The sequence below is a fragment of the Gavia stellata genome, chromosome 5 (genome assembly GCF_030936135.1).
Source record: "Gavia stellata isolate bGavSte3 chromosome 5, bGavSte3.hap2, whole genome shotgun sequence".
Taxonomy (NCBI): domain Eukaryota; kingdom Metazoa; phylum Chordata; class Aves; order Gaviiformes; family Gaviidae; genus Gavia; species Gavia stellata.
The window spans coordinates 29,303,868-29,316,086 of record NC_082598.1 but is presented as its reverse complement, the minus strand read 5'-3'; the positions used below and the strand labels follow the sequence as shown (position 1 = coordinate 29,316,086).

The 12,219-nt window shown below is 41.8% G+C and overlaps 1 protein-coding gene across 3 annotated transcripts in view; it reads left to right on the top strand.

Annotated features, from left to right (window-relative positions):
- CORIN (corin, serine peptidase) overlaps positions 1-12,219 on the top strand; it is a 165,716-nt gene that overhangs the window by 104,744 nt on the left and 48,753 nt on the right. For 2 of the 3 annotated variants that reach the window (XM_059818119.1, XM_059818117.1), the window contains exons 7-9: positions 650-757; positions 8,895-9,005; positions 10,514-10,630. In XM_059818119.1, the coding sequence (XP_059674102.1) occupies positions 650-757; positions 8,895-9,005; positions 10,514-10,630 (336 nt within the window). The remainder of the gene's footprint in view (positions 1-649; positions 758-8,894; positions 9,006-10,513; positions 10,631-12,219) is intronic. The other variant, XM_059818118.1, reaches the window with a different exon arrangement.

Genomic DNA, 12,219 nt, shown 5'->3' with positions numbered 1-12,219 from the left:
CCTAACTACAATGTAGATGCCATGTTTTTATCAAACCTGATATTATTCAAGCATTTTGAATATTCTCGGAGGATATTTATCAGGGCTTTACTGAAGGCCTCAGCCATGGAAAGAAAGGTTAAACCCACTTAGAGTGCTATGAATTCCTTGATGAGACAGCATCAGGTCAAATTCTGAGCTCAAAACTGTGTAAAGCATAAAGCTTATTTGAAACCATTGTAAGATCAAAAGCAGGGTCTGGGGATCTTGATTTTGCTAACTTTGATGAAGCTTCAGCTCCACCTAATAGCCATATCAGGTACTCAAGACTGCCCTAGTAATCTAGCTGATGAAACCCACAATCTTTCTCGAGAACTTTATGTGTATAAATTAATTAAACATTTTGGTCCATATATGTAATCAGAGCACTTTGTCATCATGGTATTGATCAAAAAGCAATTGGTAGGACAATAAAAATGTCTAAAAATTGCTTTTGATTTTTCTTTTTCTTCCATAAAGAAAATAAACTGGTACACAATGAGTATTAATGCAGACCTGTAAATTGTAGGGTATCTTTAGCTAATTTTGTTTAGTCAATACATTCCAGTGTTCATTGTTTGTATGACTGTTCCAATGTCTTGTTAACATTTTACAAAAATTTATTTTGTAGACTGCAGTGATGATGTATTTCGTTGCAACACGGGAAAATGTCTCAATTATACCTTTGTTTGTGATGGATATGATGACTGTGGAGACCTTAGCGATGAACAAAACTGTGGTAAATGCAATTTTTATGCTTTTCTAAAGTCTTTAAAATAGCAATACTGTCTAAACCAGCAATCTTTTCCTTAAACTACTAAAAGACTAATTGTGCTGGTTTTGGCTGGGATGGAGTTAATTTTCTTCATAGTAGCTAGTATGGGGTTATGTTTCGGATTTGTGCTGAAAACAGTGTTGATACACAGGGATGTTTTAGTTACTGCTGAGCAGTGCTTACACAGAGTCAAGGCTTTTTCTGCTTCTCACACCGCCCCACCAGCGAGTAGGCTGGGGGTGCACAAGAAGTTGGGAGGGGACACAGCTGGGACAGCTGACCCCAACTGACCAAGGGGATATTCTATACCATATGATGTCATGCTCAGTATATAAACTAGGGGGAAAGCTGGCCGGGGGACCGCTGCTTGGGGACAGGCTGGGCATCGGTCGGAGGGTGGTGAGCAATTGTTTTCATTTGCATCACTTGTCTTTCTTATTTGTTTGTTGTTGTTGTTATTTTCCTTTTCATTACGTTACGATTATTATTATCAATATTATTATTATTATTTTATTTTATTTCATTTAATTTATTAAACTGTTCCGATCTCAACCCACGAGCTTTCTCACTTTTACTTTTCTGATTCTCTCCCCCATCCCTCTGGGGTAGGGGGGGAGTGAGCGAGCAGCTGTGTGGTGCTTAGTTGCCAGCTGGGGTTAAACCACGACAGTCCTTTTTGGCGCCCAACTTGGAGCACGAAGGGTTTGAGATAATAACAGATTCAACAGAGCATATTAGAAGGGATTTCTATCTGTTAAAAGTTACAGGTCACAGTATTGATTCATCTGTTCTCGACATTAGTTCATTTGATCTGCACCATGCTCTTTTTTTTGCTGTACCTGTTAAAAGATTGGTGTTGGCTTTTTCAGTGTGCTGTGCTCTGTAGTGATTAGTGATGTTTTGCCTGGGAGATTCATTTTTAAAACACTGACCTTGAGCTTAATCTGGTATTTGGTCTCTGTGCTGAATCCATTACTATACTTCGGTTACCATCTCATGGAGACATTTAACAATTATACTTCTTCTGAGAGGTTTTTTGTGGAAGAAATACAGAATGGCACACTTGCTACCTTCTTCTGTGATGTTGTCTCCCTCATTACAATAACTTCTCAGTATCTTGGACATCGAGTAGTTAAAATACTTCTATTGGTATTTCTTAGAAATATTGCTTCAGTTTTGTCTAAGGTTAACAAGCAATTTAGGAATATGACCCAGGCTCCGTGAGAGTATGGTCATGGGTGGCATGGCATGTGGGGGAATATGGGCAGGTATCTAGAGAACTTCTCACCTCCAGTGGTCTGGAACTTCACTCCCAGACAACTACAGGATCCTGATAAATTGGTAGAATGTCTGAAAGAAAAACGCTGTGGCTACTCCAAAGAGGCACAACTTAGTGCACTGTGCTGGGCCCTGGCCAGTATCTACCAAACACTGCTCGATATCATGCAGCAACCTCAGGGAGAAGAGAGGGAGGACAAACCAACAGACACTGTGGCTAAACCAGACATTGTATCAGTCACCCCTATAACTAAAAAGAAACAATGGAAGTGGAAGTCAGCTCGTTTAGTAAGGGATGAAGAAGCTTCTCCTAAGAGGGAGCAGGAGAAAGAATCAGAAGAGGCAGCCTGTTCTGCGGCAGAGCAGCCACAAGAACAGGAGGAGGAAGAGACTGAGATAATCAATGAGACAGAAACCACCCACTCCCTATCCCTAAGTGAGCTGCGAGATATGCGAAAAGATTTTAGTTGTCAACCAGGTGAGCTAATTCTCAGCTGGTTGCTTCAATGCTGGGATATTGGGGCCAGTAGTCAGGAATTAGAGGGTAAGGAAGCCCGGCAGCTGGGATCCCTTGCTAAGGACAAGGCCATTGACAAAGGTATTGGAAAAAAGGCAGGAGTCCTCAGTCTTTGGCAGCAACTCCTGTCAAGTGTGAAGGACAGGTATCCCTTCAAGGAAGAACTTGCAAATTCTCAAAGGAAATGGACCAACATTGAGGGGCGCATCCAGTATCTGAGGGAATTAGCCGTGTTGGAGGTGATCTATAATGACCAGGCATCCAAAGACCCAGATGATATCTGGTGCACACGGTCCATGTGGCGAAAGGTTGCAGTGACGTCATACACCCACACCCTGGCGATAATGAGCTGGACAGACACTGAGGCACCAACTATAGATGAACTGGCCAGACAACTCCAAGAATACGAAGATAATCTTGCTCCCTCCATGTGTACTTGTGTCTCGGCTGTGGACAGACACAGACTGACCCAAAACATGTTCAAGCAAGCTGAGAAGGGTAGGTTTTCCTCATGCACTCCAACCAAAGCCTCAGCTATTAAGGTCAGCTTTTTCCTGTTCAAGGGAAAGGGTACTGGTGGCCGCACACCACGTGCAACCCTGTGGTTCTTCCTGCGTGTCCAGGGGGAGGACATGAGGAAGTGGGATGGTGAGCCTACCTGGAGACTAGAAGCTCGGGTGCAGGAACTGCAAGGGAAAACACCAGCCAAAAAGCATCCATCCAGGAAAACTACTGGTCCAGTGTCTGTTGGGCAGAGTAGAAGGGCTGATGGTACTTTTGATCCTGATGAAGGGACTTCTGTTTTGCACTTAGAAAAAACAAGTAATGGAGACTCAGACCAGGAATAGAGGGGCCCTGCTTTTGGTCAGGCAGAGGAAAGGGACAACTGGGTTTACTGGACTGTGTGGATTCGTTGGCCTGGCACATCAGCCCCACGGGAGTATAAAGCTCTAGTGGACACCGGTGCACAGTGTACTCTAATACCATCAGATTACAAGGGGGCAGAATCCATCTGTATTTCTGGAGTGACAGGGGGATCCCAAGAACTGTCTGTGTTGGAGGCTGAAGTAAGCCTAACTGGGAATGAGTGGCAAAAGCACCCTATTGTGACTGGTCTGGAGGCTCCATGCATCCTTGGGATAGACTATCTCAGGAGAGGGTACTTCAGTGACCCAAAAGGGTACCGGTGGGCTTTTGGTATAGCTGCTTTGAGTACGGAGGAAATTAAACAGCTGTGTAGCTTGCCTGGTCTCTCAGAGGATCCTTCTGAGGTGGGGTTGCTGCAAGTTAAAGAACAGCAGGTGCCAACTGCTATCATGACAATGCACGGGCAACAATACCGCACCAATCGGGACTCCCTGGTTCCCATCCATAAGTTGATCTGTCAACTGGAAAGTCAAGGAGTGATCAGTAAGACTCATTCACCCTTTAATAGTCCCGTATGGCCTGTGCAAAAATCTAATGGAGAGTGGAGGCTAACAGTGGACTATCGGGGCCTGAACGAAGTCACGCTGCCGCTGAGTGCTGCCATACCAGACATGCTAGAACTTCAATATGAACTGGACTCAAAGGCTGCCAAATGGTATGCAACAATATATATCGCCAACGTGTTTTTCTTGATCCCTCTGGCAGCAGTGCAGGCCGCAATTTGCTTTCACATGGAGGGGTATCCAGTACACCTGGAATCAACTGCCCCAGGGGTGGAAACATAGTCCTACCATTTGTCATGGATTGATATAGACTGCACTGGAACAAGGTGAAGCTCCCGAACACCTGCAGTATATTGATGACATCATTGTGTGGGGCAACACAGCGGAGGAAGAGTTTGAGAAGAGGAGAAGAATAATCCAGATTCTTTGGAAAGCTGGTTTTGCTATAAAACAAAGTAAGGTCGAAGGACCTGCACAGGAAATTCAGTTTTTAGGAATAAAATGGCAAGATGGGTGTTGTCATATCCCGATGGATGTGATCAATGAAATAACAGCTATGTCTCCACCAACTAACAAAAAGGAAACACAAGCTTTCTTAGGTGTCGTGGGTTTCTGGAGAATGCATATTCCAGGTTATAGTGTGATCGTAAACCTCTCTATCGAGTGACCCAGAAGAAGAACGACTTTGAATGGGGCCCTGAACAGCAGCAAGCCTTTGAACAAATTAAATGGGAGATAGTTCGTGCAGTAGCGCTTGGGCCAGTCCGGACAGGACAAGATGTGAAAAATGTGCTTTACACCTCAGCTGGGGAGAACGGCCCCACCTGGAGCCTCTGGCAGAAAGCACCTGGAGAGACTTGAGGTCTCTCTAGGGTTTTGGAGCCGGGGATATAGGGGATCTGAAGCCCATTACACTCCAACTGAAAAAGAAATATTAGCAGCGTATGAAGGAATTCGAGCTGCTTCACGAGTAGTTGGTACTGAAGCACAGCTCCTTTTGGCCCCTCGATTGCCTGTGCTGGGCTGGATGTTCAAAGGGAAGGTCCCCTCTACGCATCACGCAACCGATGCTGCATGGAGTAAGTGGGTCACACTGATAACGCAACGAGCTTGGATGGGAAACCCCGACCGCCAGGGAATTCTGGAAGTGATCATGGACTGGCCATAGGGCCGAAACTTCGGACTGTCACCAGAGTAGGTGACTTGTGCTGAAGAGGCCCCTCTATACTAAATTATCAGAGACTGAGAAGCAATATGCCCTGTTTACAGATGGATCCTGTCGTATTGTGGGAAAACATCCAAGGTGGAAAGCTGCTGTGTGGAGTCCTACCCGAGAAGTTGCAGAAACTGCTGAAGGACAACGTGAATCAAGTCAGTTTGCAGAGGTGAAAGCCATTCATCTGGCTTTAGATACTGCTGAATGAGAAAAATGGCCAGTACTGTATCTCTATGCTGACTCATCGATGGTGGCAAATGCTCTGTGAGGGTGGCTACAGCAATGTAAGCAGAGCAACTGGCAGCGCAGAGGTAAACCCATCTGGGCTGCTGAATTATGGCAAGATATTGCTTGCTCAGGTAGAGAATCTGGTTGTAAAAGTACGTCACATAGATGCTCACATACCCAAGAGTTGTGCCACTGAAGAACATCGAAACAATGAGCAGGTGGACCAGGCTGCTAGAATTGCAGTGGCTCAGGTGGATCTGGATTGGGAACATAAGGGTGAGCTATTTATAGCTCGATGGACCCATGACACATCAGGACATTTAGGAAGGGATGCAACATACAAATGGGCTCGTGATCGAGGGGTGGACTTGACCATTGATGCCATTGCACAGGTTATCCATGAATGTCAAAAATGTGCCATAATCAAACAAGCGAAGTGGCTAAAGCCTTTTTGGTATAGAGGATGATGGCTGAAATATCAATACGGGGAAGCCTGGCAGGTTGATTGTATCACACTACCACCAACCCGCCACGGGAAGCAGCACGTGCTTACAATGGTGGAAGCAACTACTGGATGGTTGGAAACATACCCCATGACCCATGCCACTGCCCGGAACACTATCTTGGGCCTTGAAAAGCAAGTTTTATGCCAACACGGCACCCCTGAAAGAACTGAATCAGACAACGGGACTTATTTCCGAAACAACCTCATTAACACCTGGGCCAAGGAGCATGGCACGGACTGGGTGTATCACATCCCCTACCATGCACCAGCCTCCAGGAAAATTGAACGATACAACGCACTGTTAAAAACTACACTGAAAGCAATGGGTGCTGGGACATTCAAGCATTGGGATACACATTTAGCAGAAGCCACTTGGCTAGTTAACACTAGAGGCTCTGCCACTCGACCTGGCTCTGCCCAATCAAAACTCCTGCGCACTGTGGAAGGAGATAAGGTTCCTGTAGTACATATAAGGAACTTGCTGGGAAAAACAGTCTGGGTTATTCCTTCCTCAGGAAGAGGTAAACCTATTTGCGGGATTGTTTTTGCTCAAGGACCTGGGTGCACTTGGTGGGTAATGCAGAAGGATGGGGGAGTCCAGTGCGTACCTCAAGGTGATTTAATTCTGGGTGAAACTAATCCATAATTTGAGTTACATGTTACAGGAATTACTGTAGCAGGAACCACCTTAACCAATGGAGGACAAGCCCTACAAGAAGCAGCGTGAGTGCAGCAGTGACCTGACCTGGGCTAACTGTGGTGCCCAATAAGTCCATGCAATACAACACCTCTTCTGTCCTGAGTGACCACCATAACAGATGGAGCCCAAAGTCATGGACTAAATGAAGACAATGGACATTTTGTGGACATTTGTGGATATTTATGGACATTTTACAGACATTTCACAAGGGTGATCCACAGACTAAGGGAGTGATGTCTGTGTACTATATCAAAGGATGGGAAGGGTGATGGTAGGTAATGAGAATGTGTTGGATAGTGTGCTACCTGAGTATGACATAAATGGTATGGAATAAGGGGTGGAGAATGTGCTGGTTTTGGCTGGGATGGAGTTGATTTTCTTCATAGTAGCTAGTATGGGGTTATGTTTCGGATTTGTGCTGAAAACAGTGTTGATACACAGGGATGTTTTAGTTACTGCTGAGCAGTGCTTACACAGAGTCAAGGCCTTTTCTGCTTCTCACACCACCCCACCAGCGAGTAGGCTGGGGGTGCACAAGAAGTTGGGAGGGGACACAGCTGGGACAGCTGACCCCAACTGACCAAAGGTCAGGCTGTGTGGTGCTTATTTGCCAGCTGGGGTTAAACCACGACACTAATATGCCCTGCTGTTACTCTTTTTGGACAAAGTAAAAACAGCTCACAAATTCTATAAACAATTTGAAAAGATTTAAAGGAGAGTTCTGGGTTAATCCAAATTTTGAAGGTAGTGGTATTTTGAAAAAATATTCTGATTTGCAATTTGATTTAAACTAATTCAAGATGTTATGGTTGCTTTCTTGCTAACTTGGCTGAATTTAACTGAGATTAAAGCAAACCATAAGAGGCTGCACACTGGTGATGCCAACTGTTTTATAGCTGAACTGTTTTTACATAAACTTCATAGTGAACTTGTATGTTTTGATGATCAAATTCTGTTTCTTTCTGTCTGTTTTCAATCAGCTTTGTATGTTCTTCCTCCTTATATTTGTCTTTCCACCTATACTTAACTTTCATAAGGAAAAAATGAAGTTTTGCCATAAAAAAGAATAATCTTCACATGTAAATATTGGAAAATTTTGAAAGCCTTATTCTTTCTCACTTTTGCTCCTGGTACTACACCTGAGAAAAATTAAGTGCCCTAAAATAATTCTTTAAAAATTAAAATATTACTTCTCACTTTTTTTCTTTTGCTTTTCTAAGGAAAAGCACAGAGAATTTCAAAACTAGAAATCAAGGCACAATTTTTTCTGAAATTTATTTTATGTTTCTTCTCCAAATTAAACACAGTCTAAGATCTTTCACTACTTTTTGTCAGTTTTGGTTGTTTTGTGGTTTTTTTCTTAAAATGTCTTTTTGATTAAAGACTTTTCTAAACATTAGTCTGACTCAGAATCACAGAATCACTAAGGTTGGGAAAGACCTGTAAGATCATCGAGTCCAACCATCAACCCAACACCAGCATGCCCACTAAACCATATCCCACAATGCCTATCTTGAGATAGTTTTTGCTGTATAAAATTGAAGATCTAACTTTTTGTACAGGCTATAAATGGGTTTCATAGCAGATTTGGCAGACTGGACTATGTCTACACTCCCTGTTTATTTTGGTGTAAAGTCAGCCTGCTTAACAGAATGCTTTTCTTTATTTGTGGAAGCATTTGGGTAGAAGGAGTAAGATGAAGATTGGAATAGTTTCTTTGTAGATAATTCTTGTGGAAAATTCTGAGTGTATGCAAAAAATACAGTTTCTGATTAAGTACCAAATATGGCAGTTGAGAAACCTTTTTTTTTTTTTTTTGTTTAACTTCTTGGTAAAAAGATAAATGTAGGGAATGATTTTCTCTGATAGCAACTGAAAATGTTGGCTAACTGAAAATCATTCTGGGATGGGAAGCCAGAAGATCTTTTAATCTGCTTAACAAATCTTAGAAACTTGTTTATTTGCAAATGGAAACAACTGTGCACCTCAGACAAGGAATGAGTGCATCACTACCTATGTAGGCAATAGAATTCAGGACGTATGTAACTAACGTCTGCAAAAAAATCTGCGGGTACAGAAAATCCCTTATTGTAATTTGCTAGTGCAAAATGGCTCATTAGTAAGAATTATTAGCTTATAGGCATAGAACAATTGATCAATAATATAAATTATACAAATGATATACTTATCATCCTTTTTTTTCTCCTCAAATCTGCATTTTATTTAGATTGTAATCCAGTGACACATCATCAGTGTGGAGATGGGAGATGTATAACAGCTGATTGGGTATGTGATGGTGACCATGACTGTATAGACAAATCAGATGAAATCAATTGCTGTAAGTTCCTTTAATTTTCCCTTTTTTTTCTTTAAAAATTAAAAAAAAAGTAAGATAAGTAGTATACTTATTACTTGTAAGGCAAAACCATAAGCTTGTTTGATTTCAGAAGTTCGCACTTAGCAAATGTCCCTTCTGGTAGACAGCTGCAACAAATTAAACATTTGTTGTCATTGTCGAGAATCACAGAATCACAGAATCACTAAGGTTGGAAAAGACCTGTAAGATCATCAAGCCCAGCCATCAACCCAACACTACCATACCCACTAAATCATGTCCCGCAATGCCACGTCCGCATGTTCCTTGAATACCTCCAGTGAGGGTGACTCCACTACCTCCCTGGGCAGCCTGTTCCAGTGTTTCACCACTCTCTCAGTAAAGGAATTTTTCCTAATATGCAGCCTGAACCTCCTCTGATGCAACTTGAGGCCATTTCCTCTTGTCCTGTCACTAGTCACTTGGGAGAAGAGACCAACACCCACCTCTCTGCAACCCCCTTTCAGGTAGTTGTAGAGAGCGATGAGGTCTCCCCTCAGCCTCCTCTTCTGCAGACTGAACAACCCCAGCTCCCTCAGCCGCTCCTCATAAGACTTGTGTTCCAGACCCCTCACCAGCTTAATTGCCCTTCTCTGGACACATTCCAGCACCTCAATGTCCTTCTTGCAGCGAGGGGCCCAAAACTGAACACAGTATTTGAGGTGCGGCCTCACCAGCGCCGAGTACAGGGGCACAATCACCTCCCTACTCCTGCTGGCCACACTATTTCTGAGTACCAGCATTGCCTTGTGCTTCAACTTCTTAATTACAGAATTAGCTTTTTGTTGATTGTAATGTTCCTATTAAAGAGTAATGAATGAATGTGTATAACCTCTTAAACTGTAAACATTCTGAGTTTGTGACAGCTTTCTGATGTGTCTGTATGTGACTTATTGCACCTTGTCAGAGTTTGGGCTTCTGTCTGCTGCAATGATGATGGTGTATATCTGCAAAACAACTATACTATATTAGAATATTCCTGAGGTTGCAAAATCAAGTCTTGGGGAACTAGCACATGTTTTAATGTGATTAAAGTTCTTGTAAGACATATGCTTATGCTGCTTTGATTCTTGCTGCCGTTCAGTGCTTGACCTTGCAACCACTATCCTACAATTTTCCCTGAAATCTAAGAAACTAATCTGAATAAAGGAATTTAAGTAAGTGGGCAAAGAAAAGGTGACTATTTTTATGTGAGTAAAAATGACAGGGTTTTTTTTCTTGGAAAAGCTGAACCTTCATCTCAGCCTGTTGCTAATACCTGACATACATAGTTTCAGTCCCTGTAGTTAAAGATGAGCACAGCTGCAGGCTATTGAAAACATAGCCTACATATAATGAAAAATGTCTAGTGACCTCCAGTGCTAAGCGCTGTTATCAGCTCCTCCTAAAATAACTTCAAGATGATGTTCAAAAATCATTAAGACCTTCATAACCTAAGTTGATCAGAATATAATCTTTTTTTTTCTCTCTAGCATGTCATAGTCAGGGTCTGGTGGAGTGCGGAAATGGACAGTGCATTCCTAGTGCATTCCAGTGTGATGGAGATAATGACTGTAAAGATGGAAGTGATGAAGAAAACTGCAGTGAAAGTAACGATATCCCTCATTTTACTCTTCTTACTGAACCTGCCATTGAATGCTTTGTTCTGAAGTGCCTTTAGCTAAAGCTGTCTGAGAAATTTACTTTCTTTGCCTTTCATGTAACACTTGCTAAGCCTGGTTGGTGTCTGCTTTCACACAGGAAGTTGTAAGCAGAGTTTTATTAGTCTCTAAAAATACGAAAAGTTAAAGAAATGGAGGTGATATTTAGCATAGTATTTGGTTGTCTGACATGATCAGCTGTTACTTGAAATAAATTAATACGTATTCACATTGTCTGCAGCGATTAGAAGCTACTATCACAGGAACTGATGGAGGAGGAATTTTCTCACTAAAATCCTTTTTCATCAGAACTTGGGAGTCAGCGAAAGGATGTTTTCATAAGTAAACTAATGTTTTAGTGTAACTACGGGAAAATACATGAGAATGTAAGTTTTCACAGCTAATTAATAGCTGTCTCATGATGGATTGTATGAAAGAAAAGGACACGAGGCAGTTTCTTGAGCCCTGGAGCATGGTTTCTGAAAGACTTGTGTCTTGTGGTACATTTTGACGCTCAGAAAGAGGTTTTGTCATGTTGTGATGGTTTCAGCATTTCAAGGTATTTTTCACACGTAATTCTCTTCTTTCTGGTAAGGTATAGGTTCAGATTGCAGCCTTTCCTTCAATGCGAGAATTATTAATGTCTTTCTCTTACAAATCCTATTTTTCAGAAATTAAAAGGTATTCACTTTATTTAGAAACTGTAGTGCTGTCAGATGTAGTGGTAATAGGACAACCTATTCAAAAGTTACTGGAGTAGAACAGACCTGTTATTGTAAGATAAATAAACAGTGTGATTATATAAGCCTCATTTCTTTATGAAACCAGTCTAGAAGAAATCTTTTCATAAGCCTGTCTACTTAGTCCCTTCTGTTCATATTAAGTTCTTGGGATCTTCCTACTTCAATTTAAACATCTCCATTCCAAAAAACAACTGAGAAATTGAAACACAGAAATTACCATTACTCTTCTTTGCAATTAATGTTGATATTGCAAAAATCTCTTGCATGAAATTTCTTCCAGTTCTGACTGTGGCAATCTAAAAAACAAGGACCAAGTTTTGTCCTTAGTTCCGACTGTGCAATCTCACAAAGTGCTCAGGTTTTATTCTTCATCTTTCCTGACGTCCAGCCTCAGTCTTATTCTATGAATTCCATGATCCTCTGTTTCTCTTGCTGATAATGAAACTATCATTTTTAATATAAAAGAGATGAGGCAGGAGAATGGGATAAATGGAAAAGTACAAAACTACTTAGAGCATTCTATAAGCAACCATTTCAACTTTTAAAAATCACCCAACTTAAGCCTTTTAATTTTGTTTATCACTAGTAAAAGAGAATTTTACTGAAAATGTTGATGCATGATCTGGGCTAGAAGTCTGTGATGTGTTTCGTTTTCACTGAATTTTGCCTCTGTGGGTGTTGAAGAAATGGTTAAAAATGTGGTTTTGGTAAGATGGACAGATACAGATTCAAGGATAATAAATGCAGAGGAGTAGGATGGAGTGATAATTATGTAGTCAATGATCTCACTATACA